The sequence below is a fragment of the Sordaria macrospora genome, chromosome 6 (genome assembly GCF_033870435.1).
Source record: "Sordaria macrospora chromosome 6, complete sequence".
Classification (NCBI taxonomy): domain Eukaryota; kingdom Fungi; phylum Ascomycota; class Sordariomycetes; order Sordariales; family Sordariaceae; genus Sordaria; species Sordaria macrospora.
Genome location: NC_089376.1, coordinates 562951 through 590541, shown reverse-complemented (window position 1 = coordinate 590541; position 27591 = coordinate 562951). Strand labels below are relative to the sequence as shown.

The window sequence follows — 27591 nt, the reverse complement described above, 5'->3', positions numbered from 1 at the left end:
CGGAAGGCTGCCGGCGGCGGGCGGTGGGCGGTGGGCGGTGAATGCATGTATATATATATATATATATGAAAGGATAATGGGACGGTATACCATATGGTCCTTATCACCGAAGCCGCGGGATTATCTCGATCTCTATTTTAACTTTGCTCAGTATCATCGCCATCCCGTCAAGACTGCATTTCCACAACTTCCCGAAGCTGCAACGACTCCGGTCTCCCGTCACAATCTCACGGCGTCGGCATCAGCAAGGTACAATACTGCGTACGGGGATCTTCGGACTCCACCGACCGCATTCCGCATTCAATCCAACGCACAAGCCACATCTGTCAGCCAAGCAAATCAAACTGCTTAACAGAAACAGCACAGCCTCCGCCAGCCGTCAGAAACCTTCCGGGAACCTGCCAGGAACCGTCGTTGAGCCTCTGGCTCGTGCATTCGATACTTACTGTGGACGTTCTGCCAATCATGATTGGGCAGCAAGATGGATAAAGTGGCTATACAGAAAAAGGGCCTTTTTTCATGCATAATTCAGGGGACTTTGTCCGGTCTTCTTTGCACGGCGCAGGGATTATTGGGTACGAGCAGTCGAGCACTGCAGTAGGTACGCAAGTACATCGCACTGCACCATACACATACGCAGGTACGGGCGGAGTCCGGTGTGCGAGCATGGCAGATCGGCGGGTGCGTTCGATACTATCAACTGCAAGTTGGATATTGCAACCGTCCATGTCGGCACCGAACGGGGTGTTTATATACCTAGGTACTGTACCTACCTTGGGTAGATATGGCGAGGACGGGAAGGCGGGGAAATGTAAAGGAAGGTGCCGACCAGTTTTTAAGAAGAAGAGGATGGAGCGCGGTCTTTGAACCCGATAAGAACGACTGGCAGGAAAGGGACGGGAAGCATCATGATCGTGACGATGAAACACGCCATGAAAGTGAGGGCAGTGATCCTGCTGCTCCGACCCGGCCTATCTCCAGGGCTTCCGTCACTCACAGTGACCTCCGGCCGGAGTTTTCCTGTCAAAGCTGGAGGGAACTGCGCGGGCAGCGATGAGTGATCGCATCGCGAATCGCGGAACTTTCCGCCGCTGACTATGCTGCTGAGTTGCTGACATACGACGCTGGAAGAAACATTGTCGGAACAATCGGGTCGGCAGTTATTGACGCGAGTTTTTTGATGGAGATAGACAAAGACCGTGCTACACTACAGAATCCTTTTTTTCTGGGAACTAAAACGGTGCAAAATGAATGAACTCTGGCTAGGCGTAGTTCGGTTCTCAAAGTTCTGATTCTGGTGATGCACACAGGTGGTGTAGCAAGGCAGTTTGTTTGAAAGTGGTGGTGCAGGTGCAATGGTGTGTAGCGCAACGGCAGGTGTTGTGATTCCGTGGTACGAACATTGCGGTCAGGCGGCACCTTTTCCCTTTTCCACTCACACTCTTCACTTCGTATCTGAAGCAGTGAAGCCATTTCCAGGAGTTGTTTTAGGCTGATTAGCTGACACTTTAAAGCTGATGCCCTCGTTTGTTCGCTTGTTGGATGGTGATCATGGTGGTGGTGCTGTTGGTTGTTTTTGGTTGGTTCGGTGGTCAGGACAGTGTTACCTCTACGATTGAGAAGCTGCAGTTACCCTCCGTCATCAATGCTTCAGTTCTGATCGTGTTGCATTTGGCCGCTTCACCTGCTCCTGCCTCCCGACGGACGCTTTGCTTTTGAGATTCTCTGCTCTTGCTCTCGATGGATCATGATCAATGATGGCGACGGGACTGGTGACATCTGTCCGGCTGAACTGCTGAAATGAATGCTGCGAACTGCGGGCAGTGAAGCCTGGCTGGACCGGTCCATGTGTCATTACAGTGGGGACTCCTTTCGTATCCGAACGCCAAGATAACTGGAGAAAGCGAACATGGAAGGAAGCTCTCGAAGCTCCTGCTCGACCTTCCGCCATCATTGCAATCGTTTTTGCCGCCCCGCCCGCGTGCGCTCCTGGTTTCGTCTGCTTGGCAAAAGAGTGACATGGAGAAACAAATGGCGATGGATGAAATGATGGATAACAACCCCCCAGATGAGAGGCCTCTCTACCCTTTTTTCTCGGTCACGGTCTCACGGTGCCCTAGGGCGGCCGGAATGGGGACGGGAACCGACCGTTTGAAAAAGGATGGTGCCCGTCAAGGTGGAATCTTCGTCTGGCAAACCCCCGTGTTTGTTGTTTCATGTTGCCCTCCCCTGCCTCTTTGGTTAGGAGGCTATCGTCGTTGAGATGGGAGGATGGTTTCCAATGGCGACCGACGGATGCGTGGTTGGACCGTTGGCGGGCAGTAGTCAACAAACTGTCAACACCAATGTGTGCAGTGTGCGCATGTGCTTGGCTTGGCTGCTGCCCGCGTGGTTCAAGCTGGCGGTGATCCCGTTTCATCGATGCTGTGCATATGTGAGCAACAAGCTCTGGCAAGTCACCATCTTTCCTTCATTCATTCCCCAGGCATATGAAAAGGGGTAGAACCCCGGTGGTGAAATGATTGCACAGAAAAGGCCTTGCATCTCATTGATGTGGTACAGAAAAGAGAAGCTAGAGAACGAAGGACATGCTTGGGGGTTGTGGTGCGGCCGGGACCTTTCGTCAACCCCCTACTTGTAAAGTAGGGGGTGGAAAAAGCCTGGGACAGTAAAATATTCTGGGACAATCAGAATTGTAAGTGTTCACTATAGAAAACTGTTGATGGGCGAGATGCAACAATGAAAACCACATCCATCAATTTTTTTTGGAAATTCTACGAAAATTCTCAGGGGGTTTCAAGGAAAAGGGACTACTTGAAAGAATTAAAAAAAAAAATCATCTTCCAAATTGAATGAGCGAAAGCTCCCAAACCTTTCGTTTGTTACCAAACCTCTTTTTGGAGGATGCGTGAAACCGTTGAAGCACATTACACTTTTCATTGGGGAAAGCATTTGCACTCTGAGTTTCTTACTAACGCCCTGACCAAAATGGATGCAATTTGGTAAATGGCTCTTTGATACCTTTCTGAATCTCTCAACTTCTTGGAATTTTCAAAAAATTGATGGTTGTGATTTTTGTTGTTGCATTTCGCCCACTAACAATTTTCCATAGTGAACGCTTACATTTTTGGTTGTCCCAGAATATTTCACTGTTCCAGAATATTTTCGCCCCTTCTTTTACAAAGAGGGGGTTGACGAAAGGTCCCCAGGCTGCACCACAACCCCCAAGTATTTGTTTGTCGTTCGACCCAAGTGACAAGCAAGATTGCTGGGTACCTTTGGGTACAGTAGATCTCATCTCATCTTCTGTTCTCCCTAGCTAGCTTTGTGGTGAGGTGTTCGTGCAAACACTTTTTTTTGACTGAGAATGAGTGGTCACAACGGAAGCTGGTCTATGCGAGCGCCCGTATGTGCAAAGGCTTGCGTATAAAAGGGCTTGTAACTCTCGGTAGAAACGATCCCTCAAAAGATGCCATCAGTGTGGCAAAACCTTGTGTACACTAACAGAGAGCGAGGCCCTGGCTAACCCCAGTACCGCAGCAGGAAGTGGTGGCCCCTTCCTCGCTCTTTTTCGCACCTTCTGGCCTCTCTCCATGGGATCGACAGAATGACGGGTACCCCTGAAATGTGCCTGCCCCAGTATTACTCCACTAGACGGCGTGATGACCCAGCGAATGGCAAGTCGGAAGGGCACATATTTTTGGCAGAGGGCGGTCCCCATTGGCCAGAAGGCCCACCCAGCCTCCCTTTTTGTGGGTCGCAATTCAGGTGAGAGGTGAGAGACGACCGGGATGCATGTGCCTCTCGTTTCGATTTTTGAATGATGCATCCCGAGGCCCCAGGCGTCAGGGGGATTGGGCTCCATCGCGCAATTTCCAGCGGCCCCGTCGTCCTCCCCCAACTTGTGCACTCCCCCGTTTTCGCCGTGGTGTCCGGGTCTCGACGGTCCTCAGCTCCTGACATTCCGTCTGTGGTCTTTTGGTCTTTTGTCCCCTCTTTCAAACTCGTCGCTCTCATCTTTTGGGGGGGATGCGGTTGGCTTTTGAATCAAACAACAGTCGCGGGCCACTCCTTGAAATCAAATTGAACTGGTAACTTTCCGTCTGCCAGGTTCGGGCGCAAGAACCCCTTCGTGCGTATCAAATACATACGGTACGGTACGGTACCTGCACTGAACTGCATTTTGCACCTCCAGCTGCCGCGCCGTCCAGGACCCCTGCTTCCGACTCTCAGTGGACAGTGCAGTGGTTCTCCGTCTCTTTCACAGGTTCGTTCTTGTTACCTTCCTTCCATTTGGTTGCTTTCGTCCCCCTCCCAGGCTCCCAGTCTGCCACTCAGTTTTGCCGCTCTTCCATCTGTGTTCCCCCTCTTCTGTCTCCTACACACCCGCCCACTCCCCATTCCCACTCCCAGTCACTGCGCCTTTTCGCACTTTCGGCCGGCCGCTCCCTCTCAAACAAAACCACTTCCGCTCCCTCCTCCACACCCACACTGTCGCTCTTTCAATTCCGCTCCCCATTCTCGTGTGTGCGTGTCCGACATTTTCCATCATTCGACCACAACACAATCATTATCCACGACGACGATAACGACACCATCACGGTCACTTGCCCGGTCGCATTTCGACCCCCGACTTCTGTTCTTGACCATCGCCCGAAAGTCACACTAACCATATCGGCCCGCTCCAGCACCGTCGTCGAGTCATAGTCTTCCGTCGACCGGCACCGATTGGAACAAAGGCAATGTCCAACCACTCGTGACCTCGTCAACCATCAACAAGGAATACCAAGGGATCCGCAAACAAAGGGAACAGCAGGAGACAACAAGAAGGGGCAGCACCACTCGTTATTATCAGCCCGTCGACAACCGCTTCATTCACCGCTCGCCATTCCACTCGACACGCAGGAGGCTAGATCTCCCTTGTCCTATCAACCCAAACCACCAGGACTCTCCAAGGATCCTGCGTTAATTGTGTTTTGGCCCAACTTCAAGCACAAGTCAACGCCAGAGTAACACCCAATACGACGACGACAACCACAACATCAACGATAGCGACGACGACCTCATCGTTCGACCGTTACCGTTACTCGTTATTATTGCATCAAGACATCGAAACCCGTCATCCATTTCACCATGAAGTCGATATCAGTGCTGCTGACGGCCTTCGCCGCTAACTGCGCCATTGCAACAGCGCACCACTCCTTGGGCTCATTATACGTCAGAGCCGAACCACCATACCCAACAAAGACAGATCCTATCTTCAATCAGGACACCTACCAGGGTTGTTTCGCTGATTCCGGCGAAATGAAGCTGAATACCACACGCACGAATTCTCAAAACATGATGGACTTCGGCCAAGGCTTAGAAAAAGATACCGGTGTAACAAGGGGCCTCTGTTACAGGTGGTGTCTAGACCTTAACATGCAGGTTTTCGCAATGTCTGCAGGAGCTGAGTGCTGGTGCGGTACGCATTATCCGCCGAAGTCATCATTGACCGACGTCAAAAACTGCAGTCTCACATGCTCGGGCTTTAATCAGGAATATTGTAAGTTACAGAGATTGGCTGGATCATATCCTGTAAGACGCTAACCATCGTATAGGCGGCGGCGACGGTACATGGAGTGTCTTTAACTCTGGCCTCAAAATGTCGCCAGGTTTCTCGGAGCCTAAGGTTTCTAGCACTAGCGCCGCTCCGAGCTCAACTGCTCCGGCCAAGACATCCAGCGTTTCAAGCGCCGTCTCCGAGCCGACTGCTGACGTTACTGAATCAAGCTTGCCCGAAGAGTCCGAAAAAAAGGGCAAAAGCAACACGGCCGGAATCGTGGCAGGCACCGTGGTGGCAGTCGTCGTTGTATTGTCTGCAGTTGGAGGTGTTTTCCTCTACATGCGTCGCAAGCGGAACAAGGAGATCGAGGATGAGCATCGCCGCAACGCTGCCGTCAATGCTTTCATTGGCAAGCCGCCCAGCACCAGCGATGGAATGTCCATGGCGGACGCCCGACTCGACCCTGTCCTCGTGCAGAGGAGATTGAGCGATGGCAGCATCGCCGACAACCAAGATTACTCCAGGAGGATTCTTCGCGTACGTGATTCTGCATTCCAGCCTCATGATCTCACGAACCAATCTCACTGACGATTTTATTAGGTCACAAATGCATGATCAAGTCAACGACCGACGAAAGAAAAATTAAGACTTGCCTGTATCATACTCTTTCATCTCATCCGCATACTCGGCGTTAGGGAAACATTTCGGCTTGTCACTCGTAGATCAATGGACGAACGAGCAGCTCCTGGGCAGGCAATTCTTGGTGCGAGTAAGGCGGATTCTTCGGGCACAAAAGTGGGTGTGGCCCTTGAGAATCTGCCAACCTCAGCGCTGTTCTCTCCTTTACTCCCTTTCACATATTACCCAGCTTTGGTCGTCCATCAATGAACGACTTTTCTTTCCGATGCTTGAGAATTTGCCTGCTTGAGCGGGTGACGGCTTCGGTCCACCAGCACAAGACAGGAATTGTTTCACACTCGGTGGTCTCCACTGAGATGCTAAGCTGTGTGTTGCTGATGTAGTTTCATCCTTGATTTGGGCATCGCTATCACTCGCTAGTATGCGTGTTATTTTCAGGCTTTGGGCTTGACGGGAGTCTGGAAGTTCGTTCCGCGAGGAACGGTCTTTCTGGTAATGCATATTCATGCGTCCAGGCATACAGGGCCTATGCGTCTTGGAAAGAAAGCTGGCTTTAGACACGGATAATGGTACCCTTGGATTCAGAGTACATGGCGTTGTAGTTTCATACCATCTAACTGCTTTTCTTGCCTAATATCCTGTTCTCATCTTGAGAAGGACACGACGAAGAACCGAATGGGTGAGGGCATATTGATGCTGGGTAACAAAGTATATCATATCATGCTTGCTATACTTCAGAGATGGTCTGGGTGTGGGTCAGAGGGAAAGAGACGATAAGTCCTTGCACATATTCTTCTTTGGGCGAAGAAAAAAAATGAGGGTGGTTTTCAGCTCTTGCTGTTTATGGCACCGCTGTTGCATGGTGCGTGTCGGGTGTGCTTTTTTCGGTTTGCTTGGTTGTTGTTTCTAGTTGCTTTAGACAGTAGTTGTTTTATTTTGAGATATCCCCCATGGAAGTCGCCTGGTTGACTTGGTTGTTGTTCTCTTCATTTCCCTTTGTCGTCCTGCATGCGCAAGAAGGTTCATAGTCATGAAAAAGCTTTCTAATAATTGGTTCCAGCTCTCATCCTCGGTAGGTAGTTGATATGGGAGCGAACTTGACATGCAATCCACAATCTGTCGTCGCATCTTGAGATACTCCCTCCCATTGATCGATCACGACCTATCTCCTTGCCGGCGCCAATAGCCTCGTTCCTCGCTGTTTGGAGACTGGAGAGTCAACCGGAAACGCCGTTGATCTATCAGCGCTTCGCGCGGAAATCGGCACAACCCAAGTCCCAAGCGGAGCAGTCCAAGAAAGAACCAAGAAACCCCTAAATGTTCGCCCTAGGATGATCGACAAATGCCCAGAATCTCAGAACCACAGAACATCCAGGTTGAAAACGACGGCGTAGCCGCGAAGTGGGACATTCACCAGTGACGTGCACCCGGTTCAATAGACAGAATCAAAACAGAAGAGATCAGTGGCGTGCCAGTGGACATCCAGACGGTATTGCTGTAACCAGTGCTGCTACCAAGCGAGCAAGCCTGCTTAAAAGAAGATTGAGATATGGGAATGGTCACGGGACACTTTCGAAATTTCGAATAAGCAGACTACCGGGATCGACAGTCTTCGCAGATTACTCTCACCTGCGGTGGTTCCGACGACGCCTGTATCACACACAGATGATGAAACACATGATCGAATATGTGTATGTGTACTAGATACCTAGCTAGGTAGGTAGGCTTGACTCACCTGACCTGATCCAAATTCCATTGCCATCATCAAAACACTCAAGACTATCTCAAACTTTCTTCAAGTCTTACCAGTCACCACCACACTTATCATGATGGCTCCCGCTACCAACCTGGAGACCAAAGGCAACAAGCCGAAAGGGAAAAAAAAGCCGACGAACTCCAATCCAAGAGGAACCAAACTTCCCGAACGTCTCCAGGACAGAATGTAATCGCCAAGTACCTACGAGTTAGAAATGAGTTAACAAGATTGAAAGTATCATATGCAAGATCCCTAAGAATAACGCATCTCATATGGAACTAAATGGATCACTTACATAGGTATGTAAACGCCTAAAAGAAGGTTGGCTAAGGTAGTAGTGGTTGGACTTGGCTAAACCCTGGCGGCAGCCAACTCAAAGCCTGACTGATCTCATCACCATCCAGATATCCCGCACTGCAATACAGCAACTGAATACCACAGGAGAATAGACGAGAAAATCTGGTAGGTAGGTACACCACAGCCAGAAAATGCTGACCGCCTTTGGCCAAAGGGAGAGAAAGTCGTTTAGTATCTACAGAAGGCAGTCGTCTGATCTACCTAGGTGAATCGTCTGGTCTTTTGTTCCATTGTTATTCGAGCCTTTCAAGTTACAATTGGTCGTGGTTCGTTGTCCCGAGTGGCAGGCTCGACGTAGTCGAGGGCTGTTCCTTCCAAAAGTATCCCGCTTCCTCCAAGTGTACATGACGATGGTTCTTTCCTACCTACGATCGAGCAACTTCCGTATGTAAGAACGAGACGAACTTCCCTGACGCGCAATTCAGCAAGTAGCGCAATGACCTTTGCCTTTGTTCTTTTTCTTATGATTGCCACGGTTATGTTCCCGCTTGCGCGGTGGTTTTGTCGGTCACGCAAAAAGGTTTCTCAATGCCCTTGGACTTCGGAATCGAAGTCTTACCCTTCATCACATCCGTCATCCCCCTAGGTAATGTATCTTCAGTCTTGTCAACTTAGCAAGCTTCTGCAACACTTTGATCCGGACACAAGGTAACATACAAGACAACATCACAATAGTGATTTTGACTGGGCGTTTAACTGGATTAGGTCGCAATCGGCGCAAAAATCTAGTCTCCAAAAATAGGCACGGTAGTATGTATGTGTGTATTTCTAACTTGTTTTCCCTGTCTCTCAGTGTGTCCATTGCTCATTATGCTGTGACCATCTCCCGTTCCCCTTTTGATTAAACCACAACCTCATATTTCCCTTCTCCTAATACGTGCCCAAATTGATTTGGGTAAGGGGGGCGAAATCCTCGTAAATAGATCCGCCAGTTGTGCCACCGTAGGTACACCCGTCTGTCACGAAATCCAGAATTGTTAGCAACATGGCCCTTAATCGGTAAGAGGAAGGAAAGGGTAAATAAGGTGGCCACCTAGCTTGGCACACTTACCCATAAGATGTCCACCAGCAATGGCAACTTGGTTACTGCATATCCCCCCGAAACCGGACGTTAGCAATGTGAATCTCTTTTTTAGAGTGTACCATAGGGGTAGGTGGTATGAGCACACGTCAACGTCGAACAGGAACGGGGATTATCTTACGCTGTGAGCTTCACATCATAACTGGTAGGGTAAATGTACATCGCGGTTCTAGGAATGTCGAGGCAGAGAGCACGGTCCCCCCTGGCCTCAATGCTGTATGTAACACTTTCTCCCCAACGCCGCCAGGCTGCTCACGCACTTGACAGCGTGGTTAACCGTGGGCCGCATACTGTGAGTTGAATCATCCGACCAGCAGACCCTGTTGAACCGCTTAGTAACCTTTGCGGTACCGCCGTTGGTGGACGCGGTGCCGTTGATGCTCTGGTACTAGGCCTCGATGGCTTGCTTAGGGGTGAGGGTGACTACGTTGGGGTTGAGGATGTCGTTAACCCACTGGGAGAAGCTGATGAGTGAGGATGGAGAGGGAATTCTCAACTTGGGTTTCAAGGCCAACCTTCTTCCTTCTTATACTCCGATCATCTTCCCTACCTCTATAACAGAGGCCTTCTTAACGGCAAGACTAAGAGCCTCCTACTACTAGTGTCCCTATCCTCAATATGGGTTGGCTTCCATTACACGGGAATGTCTTCCAGGAGCAAAGCAGTGGAACTACTGCAACTCTGCTAGGATCATAAAGATAAGAGGGAGGACTCAAAACTACAGAAAAACCAGGATTTGTCTGCCGCCATCACTGTTGCTCTTGTGTAGAATTATGTTCTTGCCACCGATCTTGACTAACCGGCAGTTCACAAGATTTGACGCCTTTTTTTCTCCCCGGTGGAGGTTTGGTGTAGTGTACTACAAGGTCCAGTCCCGTCTCTACCTCTTTCTTGGTAAGGCAGCTCTTGTTGATACAATGTTCGAATTTTAATTCTGTTTTTCTGTGTTTTCTTCTTCTGTATTGATCCTCCGTTCACCGCCAAAAAGTTGTGGTCACCTCACTTGGGGATGGAACATGAAGTCTTGAACTCTTTGCAACTTTCAACGTGTGTTTGAGCACGGAAATGTTAAACTGTAGACTAGTTGTATAGCGGTTAGAAATCCGAGTACACTTTAGGCAGCAATGTTCTGGCACGTACACGTACTGTCTTTGTCAACTGGGTAGACAGCAGGGTGGAGGAGTCTAAGGAGCCTCATGAAGTTTTTGTTCGTCGTTAGTTTGGTTTGGCTTGGTATGGTGGAGTGTTGGTGATCTGTGGTGGCCTTGTTGACTACCTAGCTGGTGCTATTGATCTTACCGCTTCGACTCACTCGATTTGTTTTTGCTCAAACAGGTATAGCGCCGGGTGTAACTGGCTTTGACCAATCTTCCGACGAGATGATGCGGGGCGCAAGGTTTCTCGGGTCCGGTCTAGTGTCCGGTGCTTGAGTAAAAACAAATCGAGTGAGTTGCTGCGGTAGTGGTCTGGGAGTCTTGTAGTGTACTCGGCGTTCCTACAGGATTGACAAGCGAATGTCGATCATCCGGGAACTGAAGACAAAAGCTCGTGTACGCTACAATTCCCAATCTCCAGAGATGGGGATCTAGTTCTTCAGAGAACTGGTTTGGTTACATTACCGTGGTCCAACAGCGATATCCGTTACCTTCAAAATAACCGTTCCACTCAAAAGAACCGCTCCCAGTAGACTTCTGGGCTCTCATCGGCTAGAAGGAAATTGCTTAAAGAGTTGCACAACTCCCCTTTGAGGAAGTGACGATGAAAGGAAGATCGTTAAGAAGGTGCAATGAGAGGAAGAAGGAGTGCGAAAAAGGATAACGTCAACCAAGGTAGAGGATAAAATACTAAAGTCCCATCCACTCCCCATCTCTTCCAACTTCAACCTTTTCGTTATCATTATCAATAACAACAATAACAATAACCATCATCTCCCAAGGTACGGCTGCATCCTTATATCAATACATCAACTAACTTCTATTATTGAAATTGTAGGATCAAATGAGATAATAGCGACGGTAACGACGACGAGAGCAACGACGACGACGACGGGCAATAATCTTGAGCGAGCGACGAAGATTTGGGCGGACGACAAAGTTTTGGTTACCTTACCCTTGAGAAAGAAACTCGTAGTGTAGAGTAGAGTGGGAAAGAAAGAAAGAAACAAATAAAGACAAGAGCCCCCATTCCCGAACCAAACTAGCCATTGAGAGCTCGGGAATCCACCTAGAACATGTTTTCTGAGCTGAACGGTTATTTTGAAAAGGTGGTGTTTGCTTACAATGAACGGCACCACGCAGGTACGGTTTTCTGGCTCCCTAGATTCCCATTAATGTCGTGCGCCGCTGTAATCACATTCGCTGGACTCATCATTTCTACATGTCTAACCGCCACGCTAGTTCTCTTAGGACCGTATAAACTCGGGAAATCCGCAAGCCAGGTCTGTCATAATCGTGTCAACGTGCGGATTCTTGCACTTTTAGAGGTTTGACAATTGCGTTTGTTCGTAGAAGTATGTCCGCGGATGTTGATGCAAATTGTACGTGTAAAGCTTGCCCGTCCATGCTGTGTTGCCGACATGATGTGGTTTGCGCAATATTCAAGTTTATATGGAATACAAGAGATGAGGTATTGTCTTCTAGGTCATCGCTTATAACCAGCGAGAGAAAAATAATACGCCTCACAATGCAAACCTGGAAGTTCCATTATCGCAGCTCTCTTCAGCGCACATAAAATCCTGCATTAATTCTTTTCTCATGATAGTCATAACAAGAACCCGTTCAACTTGTCTAGTACCCCTGGCCATACAGCAAAACGGTGATCGCCTGATTGGCAGGCATCAAGATCTTGCCACCGCTCTTGTCACCCCAAGTGCAGGCGTCTGTATCATCATGAAATGTGTTCCAGTCAGCAAAGCATACATTAGGTACTGCGCAGGACGGACAGAAGCAGGCAACACCACCACTCACCACCCTTGGAACGAATGGATCATGGTGATGGGAGAAGGAAGGAAAAAAACGAAGAGGAAGAAAGAAAGCAGAAAAGGAAAGCTCGACTCACCCATAATAAGCCCCCCAGCCCTCGCCCAATACTCGGACGGCTCGGTAACCCAAAGGTTACCGTTCTTCTGCCCGATAACGCTCGACCTCTTGCTCGGGCTGTACAACACAGCTTTGGAGATGAAGGGGATAGGGACCTGCACGGGCGACTGTCCGCCCGCGGCCAGGGTGTTGACTAGCCAAACGGCGTCAGAGACGGGCACGCGCTTGGAGTTGTCGGTTTCGCAGGTTGCGCCCGCCCTCTTTGCTAGCTCGGGGCTGCTGATAGTGGTGTCATTGATGCTCTCGTAGTAAGCTTCGAGGGCTTGCTCGGGGGTGAGGGCGACGACGTTGGGGTCGAGAATGTCGTCTACCCATTTGGAGAAGCTGAAGGGCTTGACATTGATGTCTTCTGTGGAGGTGGAGGTGGAGATGGATGTGGCGGTCGTGGAGACTGGGGCGGCGAGGGTGAGAGTCGCCGCGAGGGCAGCACAGGCGGCCAGCTTGAGGGAGAGCATTTTGCGTTTTGGGGTGGGAGAATTGGAATGTGAAAAAGACGAAATTGATGGACAGAGAACAAGAGATATTTCCCTTTCTTTCAAAGGCCTTTACACTACCTCTATATACATCTGGGCATTGCCATCGCTATGCCTCTGTCTGTCCTCTTTCCTTCTGGATTCTGGTTGTTGACTATACTCTATACCGGTCAAAAAGCCGAGCAAGAAGCAATGTTGTAGCACGTACTGTCATTGTGACTGTGTAAACAGCAGGTCAGCGGAGCCTCATGAAGTTATTGGTTTGTTGGAATGGTTTGGCTTTGTGGGTTGTGGTGGCATTCTTCATCAGCCGGAGGCGCAATGGTCTGAGAGCTGCAGTAGTCCAATACTGGTTTGTTTGTTAGCTCGAGACCTAGGACCAGCCTCCTCGGGCATTTTGATACCCACTCAATTCGTCTCGTTATGTAATCAAGGTGTAAATATACTTTAAAGATGCTATGTCGAAGTTTTGATATGTTGTATTGGATTTTATAAATGCTGTTCCGGTCCGTACTTAGCCATTACATCTTGTCCTTCTGAGGTTTGGGACAGTTTGGATGGATCTCGTCCAGTCTGACAGGACGGGAGTACCAACCGAAGCTAACAAACAACCCAGCATTAGGGTGTACTGGTAGTGTACCTGCAGAAGGGACAAGCGGCCCCGCGAACCCCTGGAAGGAACAAGGTCCAAGCGAGCCGACAAGCACATCGCCTACACTGGGGTGAAAACGAGATGAAAAGACGAAGACAACATGAACATGGAAATGAATGCCAGCTCATCTTCAACATTTCTCGTTCTCCAGTTCCCATATCATTTATTTTATGAATTGCGGACTGGAAGACGGAATTATTGACCGATCAACACAGCCGTCCCACGGCGCGGGCCGTTCCCGCTAAGACGTGTCCCCCTGCGTTAGAATTCGGGGTGTTGCACAAGCGCGGGCCATGGAGCGAACCTCTGGTGCGTGCGCTATTGGCGGAGGACGCTGGCGGGGCACCCGAAACCTCCGAGTGGTTGATGAAAACAGCTGATGGATCATGGATATATTCCGCGCTATACGGAAGCCTGAATGATCAGAAACTACACTCAAAAGCCGAGGCGAGAGAGCTAAACTTTCTGGCCTTGTGTGGTTGTTGTGGTTGTTGTGGACTTTCGCTCAAAATTTGCCGGTTGCCGGTCCTTCGTGATGGTTGAAGGATTGCAACTCGGAGGTTCAGCTCCGACCCGATGAGAACTCTGGACAAGAGCGAGGACGTAAAACCACGACATCCTGATTACGTATGGTTTGATTGAAGGAAAGACAAAGTGATGGAAAGATTTCCACGGAGGACTAAGGATTTTGAATAGCGCTCATAACGAGCGATGAACAACTTGCTGTCGCAAAGAAGAGAGAGAGCAGAAGAGGAGATGCATGCATGCCCGACCGAGTCTGATGAAAAGAGACAAACAAGCTAGAACACTTGTTTCTTTTTTTCTTTTACCAAGATACAACCGACCCCCCCTCTCCCTTTTGTTTAAAGCAAACAAGCGAAGTCCGCAAAAAAGAAAAAAAAAAAAAAGTAGCTAAAAGACGAAAAAAATGTGAAAAAGAAATGCGCCAGCCGCGAATCGAACGCGGGGCCCATCGATGGCAACGATGGATTTTACCACTAAACCACTGGCGCGAATTAGTGTTAATTGTTGAAAATGTGCCCGGATTCAGCTCCTATATTCTTACACATCTTACCTCGATGGAGTAAGACAATTATGCAATTTTTGTTTCCGTGCCAATTCATTCGTTCTGATGCCAGAATTCTATTGCATTTTGGACAATAGCAGTCTTCTGTTAGCATGCGCATGGGGGTTTCTTGAATCTCACATTTTGAGCCTTTGGTGCGGGCATTATTGTGGAGTGTCCTCGCAGTCTCTCTTTCTCAGACTGAGCTCTGAGATTGTCCACAGTTCACTGTGACACGGGCAGCTGTCACTGGATACCTACCTACTACTTGTACCCTGCGCTCTGAATTTAATCGAATCCGGTGACACTCCAAGAACCCATTCCTGATGTTTGTTCCCTTTCCCGTATCAGGACAAAATCTGTCTGGTCATAATGTCGGCTGTCGGCCGTACCCGAGTATTATGTGAGCCTCTCGTACAGTCTACTACTAGCACAGACCAGTAGGTATGGAGGCAGGGTATGTTCTTTATGCGCGAGGAATATCGTGCCTCATTCTTAGGTTATTTCGAGGCAGGATTTACGGTTTGACGGTAGAATCTCAATCATTCATGTTATGTACCTAGCTCCCTAGGTCTGCCACGCACAATCACACCAGGTACCATGTCTTTACCTTCCCCTCCTCTGTTTATTGACACAACTGGATATTGATTGTACTTCGAGCTGCTTGCGTACATTGAAGGGCATGAACATAATTTCTGTTACAGGGCGAAATCCAGCCATCTGTGACATAGTGGTTCCGCCTATATAGTAATGCATTCCGATGTTCGTTGGCAAGGGAACATCGTCCTACCTTTTACTAGGCTAGGTTTGGCCTGGCGGTCATATGCATTGCCGCCCCGTCACAATTTCAAATTTCTTTCTTTACTGTCATGAAATGAGATTCGACTGTGAAAGTGAGGAAAAGCAAAGCCGACGGACGATGCAGCGTTTGATACAAGAAAGGACAAGAACAGGAAGGTTACATGAGCGCAGGGTTGGGGTTAGGTCTGCCCTGAAAAATTCACCTCGCGCCCCTTCGAGCGAAATGTCCCAAAGGGCCAAACCACCAAAAAAGCCACGACCCCATGGCATCCCCAGAAAAAGCAAAAAAAAAAATCGGTGATCACGAGCTTCATTAGGCGCTTCTATGCCCACAGCCAGAATCGAACTGACGACCTCATCATTACTAGTGATGCGCTCTACCACTGAGCCATGCGGGCTTTGATGGTCATCCTGGTTTGGAAAATGTACTTTTATCACGCATTCTCCACCAGAGCTGGAAGCCACCGCTACGACGACAGGGGGGGTTAGCTCAGCTAGGCGACGACCACCACCCGGTTCTAACAGTTCCTGCGGATGTGTCCCAGACCGAATATGATACCGACAGGAGATGTCCGTGCCGAACACGGGAACTTGGTTCAGTCGCTGGGTGGCCGACACCAGGGCTATCAGGTCTTGCACGTCGCCTGTCACTACGGGCCACCAAGTCCCGGATCCCGGTGCACCAAATCACCGCTGCCAGGCGGCATCCGTGATATCTTGCTGAGCCACAGTAGTGACAGGTTCCTTCTCCATGTCTGATCCATGACGTTGAGGTTGTTCGAAGGTTGGGGTTTGAGGCAACAGGTGATGCGAATATCTCTCGCTCTCCGGGGCAGGGTTAAACAACTTCTGGTATTTGGTGTCTTTCGATAGTGTGCCTAAACAGTTCAGTTAACAAGGGGTCAATCAAGCACGATCGAGTGGTTGAGGGAGCTCACGAAAGACAACCATGCCGATCTGACCAAACAGTGGGAGCCATGCGGCGATGGCGACGATTTGACCAAACCCCCATTCGTTCTCGGCGTATGACGGGCCCGCGAGATCCTCGACCCTGACTCGAAGGTAAAAGAAAAAGCTGAGAGCGACCCAAACCAGGCCAAATGAGCCGAGGACGAGAAGGCCGCCTAGGATCCCGGTGATCATCTTGTACAAACTCCAATTGGTGATCTTGTTTCTCCGTCTCCACAGAAGAGTGAAGAAGAACGCGCCGCCCCAGAGAGCAAGAAGTGCCACGGTCGCCCAAGGGGTATACCTGACGAAGTTTTGTACGTAGGTTGTGGATTTCGTGGGCTGCATAAACACGTTTTCGTCTTCCTTCAAATCTTTCACGCTGCCCATCCTTTGTTTGCTTTCTAGACAGGCTTTTTCGAAAACCGTCTTGTCGTCAGAACTCACCTCTTTAAGAAAGGTCATACTAACCCCAATCACGAGGCCCAACAGCACACACACGCCCGAAAAGGTGAGGACCGGGTACCGATATCGTCCGGGAAACCAGGGCCACAGACATATAAGGACGGATACGGAGAGGATGGTACCAAGATATCCAAAGTAGCCCGAGTAAACGTGACCAGGCGAATCGTAGATAACGTTGAAGCAAAGGGTGCCTACAGCTAGGGTTAAGGCGAAGACGTAACAGGTTGACCAGAAGACTTCGAGGCAATCATCGGATGCTTTGCGCCACGATGAAGCTATCTTCTGGTTGGCCAGTCCCGGATGTTTTCGAGCGTGATGTGTCTCGGCAATGTAAAATCCGAGATAGATGAGTAAAAAGACTGAGGTAAGGGCTGCCTGGATGAAAAAGGCAACGTTTACCTGATGTTCACGTGTTAGAAAACCTATCAGGAGGTCGAGTAAATGATGAATGTTTAGAGCATACCCCAATACCGGATATATCAGGATTGCCTTCCCACTTTAGGGCATTGCAATAATCGTGGAAGCATATACCAATGACCGGGACATACAGCCACATAAAGTCGCCTTGCTGGTTCTGAAAGCGATCGAAGAACCAGTCAATGATCTGGCCGTTGGAGACGTCGTCTAGAAGCCCAGGCGTGGTACAATTTCTCACGAGAGTACTGAGTTTTGAAACTGGCATATCGCTCGGATCCACCAATGTCTCTAAAGCGAAGCTACCTTCGAGGTAGCCAAGGAAGTTGGCAACCGGAGCGCAGGTACAGTTAGGGACGTTGAGGGCAATCTCCTGAAAGGTCAAGTTGGCAAGGACATCCGGCAAGGGGACGAGGGAGTTGAACTGTGGATTCGAATAGATATCCATGGTCGATTCGGTTTTGCACTGGATGACTGAAACCCGGTGAGCGTCGATGAGAAGGGGACCTTTGAGCTGCGAGACGCGGGAGAAGCAGGTGAGGAGAGAGCAGCTGGGTGCCTTTAACATGATCGTATAGACCACCCATTACCACGCTTATCATCGTGGCGACCCTGCTGCAGCATTCCAGCCACATCCTTCTCCTGCTGAAGAACGATAGGCAAAGGGGCGCCATGTTACACATAGGTCCCATCCTGGCCCCCAAGAGAACTCTGGCCGCATTAAGCACCGAATAGAGTTGCAATTTCTGTGTGTGCTATTGGAGCGCGCAGAAGAGCGGGACGTGATCAGGGATACAGCGAAGTATCTAGCCGGCGTGGGTGATATATCAGGCGAGTTTCATAGGTAGCCATGCCTGCCATGTCGTCGATTGTGATGAGCGTTTGCCAAACACAAATCTGGACCCAGTTGCTTGGTGAAGGAACTGGATGCCTGACACAGAGAAGGAATGGGTGCGGAATTGTGCAGGACAGATGCCTCTTCTAAGGCCGCGAGAATTGGTTCATGGGCTCATGGTTCCGACACGTCGTTCTTGTCTGTCTGGGGCTGGAACCATGGTGGCGGACGTTGAAGCTGAAGGATCGTGGACCAACAGGAGTCACATCAAAAATAGCCTACAGGTTGTGTGAGCGGGGCGTGGCATGGTGGTGTTGGTAAGGCTGTGCACGAGGACAGACGGGCAGAAACATGAAGGACGGAGAAAACGGATGCAAAGAGGGGGACAAAAGGGTCACTGTCGGGATGGATGGAAGTTGACGGGAGGAAGCAGGGGAAGTTGCCTGCCGGGACACTGGTTCTCCAACATCTGCATCCGGCAGGCAACAAAGCTTCATCGGCAATCGGTGCGGTAGGTTGCCTGCCGGACACATTGGTTCAGACGCTGTAAATTTGCCCTGCCGGGTACTTGGTTCAGGCACTGGCAGGGAACAGCAGGCCAGGACCTGAGTCAAAAGGCCGGGCAAAAAGTCACTGGCCGGTGCCCGTGCCCCTCCAACCCGATCCCTCGCCCGGCCGTCCACCCCTCCACTCGTCCCGTCTCCAGCTAGGTAGTTTGATCGCCGACTTTGTACAATCGCCCATCCGTTGCGGCATGCTGTTTTTGATCCGACGAGGCACAGAGTCGATACCAATTGCACGCGCCAGCCGTTCCATCGGATCACTCTTGATTCGCACCACCACCAATAATACCCCGCGCCAATTCTCGACTTCTTTGCGCCAGCACCAACACCTCGCCGTCGACACCACCGACACCGACATCATGGCTGACAACACCAAGGACACCAAGGAGGACATCAAGGCGCCCAAGCCAGCTTCCAACCTCCAGATCAAGACCCCCAAGGGCACCCGCGACTGGCACGGCCCGGACATGCTCCTCCGTGAGCAGCTCTTGTATGCGCTTCCCGCCGTCGCATTATCCATCCGATGACCACTTTTTTTTTCCGTTATTGCTGTTGTTGACTCTTTTGGTTTTCTTCAACCCACAGCCAGACTGTTAGCGACGTCTTCAAGCGCCACGGCGGCACTCCCCTCGATACCCCCGTCTTCGAGCTCAGAGAAATTCTTGCCGGCAGTATGTCTCGACACACATTAAGAACTACACCAACAAGATTGGCTGACACTTGAAACACCCAGAGTATGGCGAGGACTCCAAGCTCATCTACGACCTCCAGGACCAGGGTGGCGAGCTCTGCTCCCTCCGCTACGATCTTACCGTCCCCTTTGCCCGCTGGCTCGCCATGACCAGCACCCAGCAGGTCAAGCGCTACCACATCGCAAAGGTCTACCGTCGCGACCAGCCCGCCATTGCCCGCGGCCGCATGCGCGAGTTCCACCAGTGCGATTTCGACATTGCCGGTGTCTACGACCCCATGATCCCCGACGCCGAGATTCTCCGCATCATCGTCGAGGTCTTTGACGCCCTCAAGCTCGGCATCACCATCAAGCTCAACCACCGCAAAATCCTCGACGGTCTCTTCGCCGTCGCCGGTGTCCCCGCCGAGAAGATCCGCACCATCAGCTCCGCCGTCGACAAGCTCGACAAGATGCCCTGGGCCGATGTCAAGAAGGAGATGGTAGAGGAGAAGGGCCTGCCCGAGGAGGTTGCCGACAAGATCGGCGTGTACGTGCAGAACGCCGGCAACATCACCGACATAATAAACTACATCAAGGCCGACGCCCACCTGCCCGCCAATGACGACATCAAGGCCGGCATCCACGACATGGAGCTGCTCGCCGCCTACCTCGAGGCCCTCGAGGTCACCGACAAGGTCTCGTTCGACCTCTCGCTCGCCCGCGGTCTTGACTACTACACCGGCCTGATCTTCGAGGTCATCAACAAGCCCGAGCCCGTGGCCGAGGGTGACAAGAAGAAGAAGAGCAAGAAGGATGACCCTGCCAGTCAGGTCGGCTCTATCGCCGCCGGTGGTCGCTACGACAATCTCGTCGGCATGTACGGCAAGAAGCAGATTCCCTGCGTGGGTATCTCGTTCGGCATTGACCGCATCTACACCATCCTCAAGGCCCGTGGCGAGAATGACATCAAGAAGCGCGAGGTGGACGTGTTCGTTATGGCTTTTGGTGGCGGCAAGGACTTTGACGGTCTCCTTATTGAGCGCATGAAGATTGCCAGGCAACTATGGAACGCCGGCATCCGCGCCGAGTACATGCCCAAGGCCAAGCCTAAACTGCAGGCTCAGTTCAAGGCTGCCGAGGGTACTCCCCTGGGCGTCATCTTGGGCGAGGACGAGCTCAAGGCTGGTCAGGTCAGGTTGAAGAAGCTTGACCAGGGTCAGGGCCAGAAGGATGAGGGTAACTTGGTTCCCATTGACAGCTTGGCTGAGGAGGTCAAGAAGCTGTTGCTATAAATGTGTGTGGCCATTTTTGTGTGTATGTGAAATAAAATAGATTCCCCAGGTATTGAGCGGGTGTTTGGTTACTTTTTATCTTCTCCGTCCATGGATATGATATGATAATGTTGTGTCTGTGATAATGTTCAACGGTTTTCTTTCCTCACTTGACGCCTCCTACTTCACGCACTTTGGCCCACGGGCATCTAAGGAGCGTTAACCCCAATTCTCGCCTTGACCGGCACCAGCCCCCACGTCCTCCAAAACTCTCTCGAATCATACGCCCTACCCATAAGCTCCATGCTCCTCGGCAGCGCTTGCACCCCCTCCTCTTCCATCAGCTCCATCACCCACTTTGCCTGCTCACTCGGCTCCAGCTCCTTCTTGTCCTCCTCTCCCTCTCCCTCTTTCTTCTGTCCCTCAGTAGTAGCCCACCCCAACAACAAACTCCACCAATCATACACAAACCCGTCAGTCAACATCCACCTCTGTCCCTTGCCACTCTTTGCCCACTTCTCCTTTCCCCCCTTCTCCTCATCCTCACAGTTCTCCAGAATCCTAACCACCGCCCTCGCAATATCCTCCCCATGGATCATATGCAAACTAGTCTTATGTCTCAGCGCCTCCTTGCTAAAAGCGACTCTGCCCACCCAATTCCTCGGATCCCTCTGTCCCCCCCACAGTCCCGAAAGCGAAAGGACCATACCGTCCACCACGCTCGAAGCACGCAGTTCATCTTCCGCTTGCGCCCGCGGGTCGGAGGTCAAGTAGGGTGAGTGTCTGTCCGTATACGTGAACGGCTCTTTCTTTTTCTGAGAAGCAGCCTCTGCTTCCGCCTTAGCCTGCGCCTCCCGCTCCGCCTGCTTTTCCTCTGGTGATTTACTACCGTGTCTCTTCCTCCTTCCCTCGGTCTGCCAGACGCCGGTGCTGCCTAGTTGGATGAACCTGTACTTGTTCTGTCCTTCCTTTCTAGCATGCGTCGCCTCGTAAGTCTCCGTCAACCATTTTGACTGACCCTCGCCTGCCAAAGGGAAGGTGATCAGCACGTAACGGGCGCGCGGCAGAGCGGCGATGGACGAAGGGTTTTTGGAGTCGGGGTCGAAGCGGAAAGGGATTGTGTCGACGCCGCTGACGCGGCGGCCGTTGGTTGTGGTGGCGGCGAAGGTGAGAGTGTTGCTGTATTGGGGGGATTGGAGGAGGGGGATGAGGAAGGTGGCTGTCCAGCCGGCGCCGAGGATTAGGAGGTCTACGCCTTCCATTTTTGTTTATGGGTTGTTGTCACGGAGTTTGTTTTGGGTGGTGGTCGTCTGGTGTTTTGGAGTGAGGATTAATTTGGTTGGTTTGGTGATAGAACAGGTCATGAATTGTGAAGTTTGAGGTTTTGGAATGACGGAGGTTGATGACTGATGTTTTGTAGGCCGATGGGCGGACGGTGGAAGTTCAGTTGGAGGCGGGGTCGTTTATTTATGGTTTTCCTATTTCGGGTTAGCTAGTCCGATGCAGTCCGATGACATCGTGCCGCCGGTGGTTGCCGCGATCGGGCGGGGTGGGGCGCGTTTCGGCTTGCAGCAACGGGCCGGACGGACCGGCAACGGATGTGACCTTATGCGAAGCTTGAAGCCGAATGTTTGCAACGAGTGCATGCATCTACACTGCTGCGTGAACAAACATCACTGCTGTGATCAATGTTCGTTTGTATTCCTCGAAGTCCTCGTCTTTTTATATCAATTTTTAGATTGTTTTGCAGTCAATTTCCTGTTGCATTATTGTATTACAATGCATGCTAACAAGTCCTGTATAACAGCCCATGTTCTCGCAACTTCAACATTGTCACGCCAAAATCCATACGTCCATGTCAATATGCACCAGTACGACAGAGGACAAGAAGGAAGACAAAAAAAGGGAAAAGGAAAGCAAATCAATCCCATGCGATTGGCTAACGCCAAATACGAACGTAAAATCTTCAAAAAATAGAAACTGACCCCAACCCGATTTGAACGGATAACCTTTCGATCTGGAGTCGAACGCGCTACCGTTGCGCCATGAGGCCTTGTTGAAAGCAAGGACCAAACCTTCTAGCTAAGTACGTCACACTGTCCTGCCCTCCGGGTGAAGCAGAGATCGCCCATTCATTCTGACTTCACCCATCCCATGAGACACTCGATGAGAACTCGAGAAAAAAGAAATGACTTCACGGATAACTAGGTACATCACTAGTATATGGTCCCAGTGTTATCCCATTAGTCTGTTCAAATCTGTCCAACATCTCTGCAGTTTGCTAGAGGCTTCCTAAAACCAGGCGTTCCCAGTAGCTCCTTTGGGTCTGGCTTGCTCCCTACTATCCTCACGGTACAATATGCCGTTCTTGACTCGTTACACGACACAAGTCATGACTACAATACCTCTGCTGCAAAAATGTTTGTCAAATCGTGACGCAGACTCGATCCCCTCTGATTGAACGACATGGCGCACATGCGGGTATAGTGACAAATTTCAGTACCTCGAATATCCTCAAAAGTATTCCTTCTCAACGTCAACCCTCAACTTGGGAGCAATCTCCAGGACGTCAGGCCACACTTTGAGGCCGGCTGCAATCAGCTCCCACTCCCTCTCCGACTCGCTCTCCATCATCTCTTGACGGGCCGCCGCCTTCAACGCGGACGAAGACTCGGTCTTCTTGAGCGACTCAAGGTTACTCTGGACTGCAGCTTCTGAGTTGGTCTTGGGGTCGTTGGGCCACCACGTCCTTCTTGAGTTATCTTCTTGAGAATAGCTGCAGCGCTCCCAAAACCTGTTCTTGTGTTGGCGGATTGCGAATTCTCTAGTCCAAGGATAGAGGCTGTAGCCCTTCTCCGCCGAATGCTTGGCCAGCATTTCCTTGTATTCCGTAGAGCTTAGCAAGTCGACCCAACAGACACTCGACTCGATGGGAGGGAGCCCACCGCGGTAGAGGATCAGGTATCTGCTCAGTGCATATTTTCTCTCTGACGCGCTGCGCTTTGCGAGGATTGGACAATCGTCCAGTCCATGGGAAGCATCGTTACACAGCACGCACGCCTTGATCGTCCCGCTAACTGGATCCCATGGGCCGATACAGCGGTCTGCCATATGGCCATCCCCTCCGCAGTTGGCACATTCAGCACCCCCCGTAGACCTGGCATGCTGACGTTTTTCCGGCTGAGGTTTCTCCAGGGAAAAGGCCAGGTGTGTCCCCCTTAGGCTTGGGCCAACATGCTCTTGTATTTTCTGGCTCAGTGCACCACCGGTTGGCTCGTCTGTCGGCTCGGTCTTGATGGTCTTGGACACTTTCTTCGGCCGACTGATGTGATCATCCTCTTGGTTTTCGGCAGAGCCCGGGGTGTTCTGCTGTCCCTTGTGGAAGGCGGACAAGGTTCGCTTGCGGGTCATCGTCGCTAGTGACAACTTGGTTAGACCTCGTGTGAGAGCTGAATGTACTGTAGAGTTACCGCTGTCAGCGAACCTGTTGAATCCAAAACATTTCAGGGAGATGTTCGGGAGTGCCAACAGAGTGTAAACCTACGTCAAATTTTGGGTTGCCGTGGCCTGTATATCTGCGATAGGGTGCCGGAGTGCAGACCCGCGTGGTAGAGACTGCTGGGAGAGAGCTGGACGGGATCACCAGTCTCAGTCCGTGACGATGAGGTGTGCAAGCGACGCGCCTGGTCCGCGATTTTTTACAAGGGTGAATGGTCCAAAGGTGAAAGTTGAGATGGTGGATAGTTGATGTTCGCATGACCTGGGAGTGGAAGTGGGATGCAGCAACGGTAGAGTTCAGTCAGCTTCATCGGGCAACCCAGTAGGTCTCGTCACCGTGTGGCACTCATCCGACCCGGGAGGCAAGTGGGGGCAATGGGGATCGCTTCTTCCTCGTTTGCAGTCTCCAGTCGCGTCGGGCATAACTGGCCACAGTCAAAGCCGTACCTTCTCTCAGTGACGGGCCCAGCCGGCAGTGCAATGGCTCGAAATTTTCACCGAGACTGGTCATTCCCATCCTTCTTCACCTAGTTCAGTCTGCTAGGTCTTCTTCCCACCAATGCTTGCTTTTCTCTCTCCAATTGGGAAAAATTTAGTTTCTTGTCGCCAGCCTCACCCAAGATCTCGCAAGCATCGACAACAAGTATTGTTGATCATTAGGCAGCCCCAACAATGTCGACTTCGGATGCCTACAAGGCATTACCAGCCCCATCTTTGGTTCCCCTTGCCAATCCTACTCAGGAGCGACGCAGACAAGTCGTCTCCAAGGTCCTAATGAAGGACACCAGACGCGATCCGGATGCCGTTGAAGCTCTCCTCGACCTTGCTGGGAACGAGACAATCCGACAACTGCTGGGTCGCAACAGACCACCGCCGGCTATCTCGGAATCATACTGCTCTTGGCTGGCCGATAAAATGGTCTGGACACGCTTCGGTACGGAAATCACCCATAGCCGCCTTTTTTTTTCTCCTTCCTTGTTTCCGTGTTCTAATGCTCAGATGCTGACGGCGCACGTGACAACAGCTCCTGATGAGCCATTTCCTTTTGAGGAACCAAAACTGTCTCCTGGCCTCTTCCTACAGCCATCGGCCGAGTATACCGCAGCTCTCCTAGGCCATAGGTCCAATCAAAGAGAACTCATGCTTCAAGCTGCCCCGGGAAGCACAACCGAACCGAATCCAAAATGGCGGATCGGAAAGTTTGGGTCTCTAGCCCAGAGGGTGAAGCTGCTGGAAGGTCTCGTGCACCGGGACTCGTGGCCTGCTATCACCAAGACAAGACACCTGTCGATCAACAGTCCCTTTGGTCTGACACTTCACAGAAGCCTGTGGGACAACAATGTCGGTCAGCTCAAGCAAATTTTGCCTGGCTCACAGACACTTCCCGCTGTTCTCTGCCCCTGGGGCCGTGGCTCACCCTTGCGACTGGAGGTTACTAGCTCCGCCCTAGCCCGTGGCTTTTTGGATCTTGTCTTGCTGTTCGATAGAGACCCAGCAAAACTCATCTGCAGCCCTTTAGCTGAGCAGTTCGTACTAGGATACATGCTCATGCTCAAATGGTACCTCTACATTTGTGGCCAAGCTCAAAGTGAGCACCCGGTCGGCGTCAATCTGTATGGTGCCATTGCATATCAGCGCCAGAAGACCTTTGGTCACCCGCGCGACGAAGCCTACAGCTGGGTAGACAATCCGATCGATTTAAAAAGTATGCATGCGCGACTTGCTAGTGAGGAGACCTTGCTATGGCTGGATTGGCAGAAAAAAAGCCGAGGCCACGTATTCAACATCGGAGATCAGCAAGGCAAAGTCATTCGAGGAAGCAAAGGCGGCCCTATATAAAGCTGCTGACAGCCCTTCCATGTCTGGGATCACGAGAGCGCACGCCTTGCTACTTCTTCACGAGATCTGGGAGCGCAGAGGCTCATTTCTTGATCGTTACCAAATTGAGAAAGAGTACGATCGTCTGGTTACCGACTACCTTCTTCCCGACGTCGTCTCCAATCTCGAAAACTTTTTCGAAATCCACGAAATGCCGGAGAAGATGCGAGAGTGGGCCGCAGCGAATCCGTTCAACATCAAACGAAAGGACACGGAGCAACTTTGCGAGCTCATGTGGAGGGCGTGGAGGCAGCGCAGCGCGGGCATCGAGGAGAAACAGAAGAAGGTTCTCTTCATGTATCAAGTACAACATGCTCGGAAGATATACCGCGAACGACTCGCCGAGCTCAAGCTTTGTGGCAAGGGGGTGGATGAGTTGAAAGAGTTTGTTTCCACGAACGAAGCCCGGTTCTTTCTCTCGGAGGAACTTCGTTTGCGGTTGGCACTTGACGAGTACGAGAAGCAGCTTGAGGCTTCGGCACTTGATGTATGCCAAAAGGAGGGTGAGAAAGTGACCGTGGCTTCCCAGAATGGCAAGCAGAAGAAAGATTACCGAGCGGGAGCACAAAGACGACGGGCCGGCACCCACTGAGGAACGTCCAGAGGGAGCCAGGGAGACACCAGATTGCCTTCACTGTATCAGGTCAGTGGTTGGAGCTCTGCCAAAGACTGTTAATCGTTGCGATGTTGTTAGAAGTAGCTTTGGGTTATGTTATGACCGTGGGACTGGTCAGTCATTCGGAGCAGGTTCACCTGAAGCCAGGTAGGTGGATGGAAGGAAGGAAAAGATGCCAACACTGACTAGGTAATGTTTGACTAGGAAGAAATCCAGAAAATTTTCCTCAGACGGGAGGTTTCAACTTTCCCGCTCCCACAACCGCTCGATATGACCTCAGTTCACCGGTAGTGGTACCACAGAGAAGTTTCAATCCTTCCCTTGACTTTTGGACCCTTTCTAACCGAACCCACCTAGCTATCAGTCACTGGCAGAGCATGTAGGAGGTGAAAAGGAGTCAGGGGTATTTACTTACGAGGACCACCTTTCTCATCGCGGGAACGAAGCTAACGAAACGATTCGGTAAAGCGGCACTTCGTCTTATCATTCGGTGGACACAGTTCGAATCCAAATTGGGAATATCACGGATATAGGTGAGTCTGCGATGGCTTCCCAAGAAGACTCGCATTTTCGCAACAAAGAGTCTGACATTGAAAACAGATTTGCTTCCAGCCAAGGACATCATCATTAATAAAATGACCAGAATCTCTTTGCTCAATCATTTAGACATCAGGTTCAGCCAAGGCTGAAACGACTTGACAGCGCGATCAACCAAGCTTCCATGCTCAAAACCAACCGTAGAATCACTCCAACATCTCGAAAGACACACAAGAACTGACGAAGTGAAAGATAGATAGGATAGGACATCGGAGATACCCGACCGTCTTCAATTCCCCTCCGTCTGTCCGCCACATGCCGGACGTACCTGGACATCACCGATACCCTATGTACCCGCCCGCACCCAAGGAGACTCGAAGAGGGGTGAACACTTTACCGTTCAGGGTCATGTATAAGACAAGGGG

General features: G+C 50.9%; 7 protein-coding genes and 3 non-coding genes across 10 annotated transcripts; 3 read left to right on the top strand and 7 right to left on the bottom strand.

Annotated features, from left to right (window-relative positions):
• Window positions 1–3830: 3830 nt before the first annotated feature.
• Window positions 3831–6133, top strand: SMAC4_05876 (uncharacterized protein; the record flags this gene model as incomplete). The annotated part of the gene is made up of 2 exons (XM_003345671.2): window positions 3831–5545; window positions 5601–6133. Exons 1-2 carry the CDS (start codon window positions 5134–5136, stop codon window positions 6131–6133), a joined length of 945 nt encoding a protein of 314 aa, XP_003345719.2. The 5' UTR covers window positions 3831–5133.
• Window positions 6134–12081: 5948 nt separating this feature from the next.
• SMAC4_05875 (uncharacterized protein) lies at window positions 12082–12980 on the bottom strand. Its single transcript, XM_003345670.2, has 2 exons — window positions 12436–12980; window positions 12082–12256 (listed from the first exon to the last, which is right to left on the bottom strand). Exons 1-2 carry the CDS (start codon window positions 12929–12931, stop codon window positions 12165–12167), a joined length of 588 nt encoding a protein of 195 aa, XP_003345718.1. The 5' UTR covers window positions 12932–12980; the 3' UTR covers window positions 12082–12164.
• A 1563-nt stretch (window positions 12981–14543) lies between these two features.
• SMAC4_13913 lies at window positions 14544–14614 on the bottom strand. Its single transcript has one exon. It is a non-coding gene; the product is annotated as a tRNA-Gly (tRNA).
• A 1180-nt stretch (window positions 14615–15794) lies between these two features.
• Window positions 15795–15866, bottom strand: SMAC4_13912. Its single transcript has one exon. It is a non-coding gene; the product is annotated as a tRNA-Thr (tRNA).
• Window positions 15867–15913: 47 nt separating this feature from the next.
• Window positions 15914–18565, bottom strand: SMAC4_05874 (uncharacterized protein). Its single transcript, XM_003345669.2, has 3 exons — window positions 17345–18565; window positions 16407–17280; window positions 15914–16346 (listed from the first exon to the last, which is right to left on the bottom strand). The coding sequence occupies exons 1-3, from the start codon at window positions 17861–17863 to the stop codon at window positions 16156–16158; spliced, it is 1584 nt and encodes a 527-aa protein (XP_003345717.1). The 5' UTR covers window positions 17864–18565; the 3' UTR covers window positions 15914–16155.
• Window positions 18566–18783: 218 nt separating this feature from the next.
• Window positions 18784–20658, top strand: SMAC4_05873 (uncharacterized protein; the record flags this gene model as incomplete). The annotated part of the gene is made up of 3 exons (XM_003345668.2): window positions 18784–19183; window positions 19279–19364; window positions 19427–20658. Exons 1-3 carry the CDS (start codon window positions 18885–18887, stop codon window positions 20656–20658), a joined length of 1617 nt encoding a protein of 538 aa, XP_003345716.2. The 5' UTR covers window positions 18784–18884.
• Window positions 20659–20846: 188 nt separating this feature from the next.
• Window positions 20847–22067, bottom strand: SMAC4_05872 (uncharacterized protein; the record flags this gene model as incomplete). The annotated part of the gene is made up of 1 exon (XM_003345667.2): window positions 20847–22067. Exon 1 carries the CDS (start codon window positions 21897–21899, stop codon window positions 20847–20849), a length of 1053 nt encoding a protein of 350 aa, XP_003345715.1. The 5' UTR covers window positions 21900–22067.
• A 551-nt stretch (window positions 22068–22618) lies between these two features.
• SMAC4_13911 lies at window positions 22619–22690 on the bottom strand. The gene has a single exon. It is a non-coding gene; the product is annotated as a tRNA-Trp (tRNA).
• Window positions 22691–23151: 461 nt separating this feature from the next.
• On the bottom strand, window positions 23152–24048 carry SMAC4_05871 (uncharacterized protein; the record flags this gene model as incomplete). Its single annotated transcript, XM_003345666.1, has 1 exon — window positions 23152–24048. The coding sequence occupies one exon, from the start codon at window positions 24046–24048 to the stop codon at window positions 23152–23154; it is 897 nt and encodes a 298-aa protein (XP_003345714.1).
• A 759-nt stretch (window positions 24049–24807) lies between these two features.
• On the top strand, window positions 24808–26978 carry SMAC4_05870 (uncharacterized protein; the record flags this gene model as incomplete). Its single annotated transcript, XM_003345665.2, has 3 exons — window positions 24808–25069; window positions 25160–25840; window positions 25902–26978. 3 exons carry the CDS (start codon window positions 24808–24810, stop codon window positions 26603–26605), a joined length of 1647 nt encoding a protein of 548 aa, XP_003345713.1. The 3' UTR covers window positions 26606–26978.
• Window positions 26979–27591: the final 613 nt, after the last annotated feature.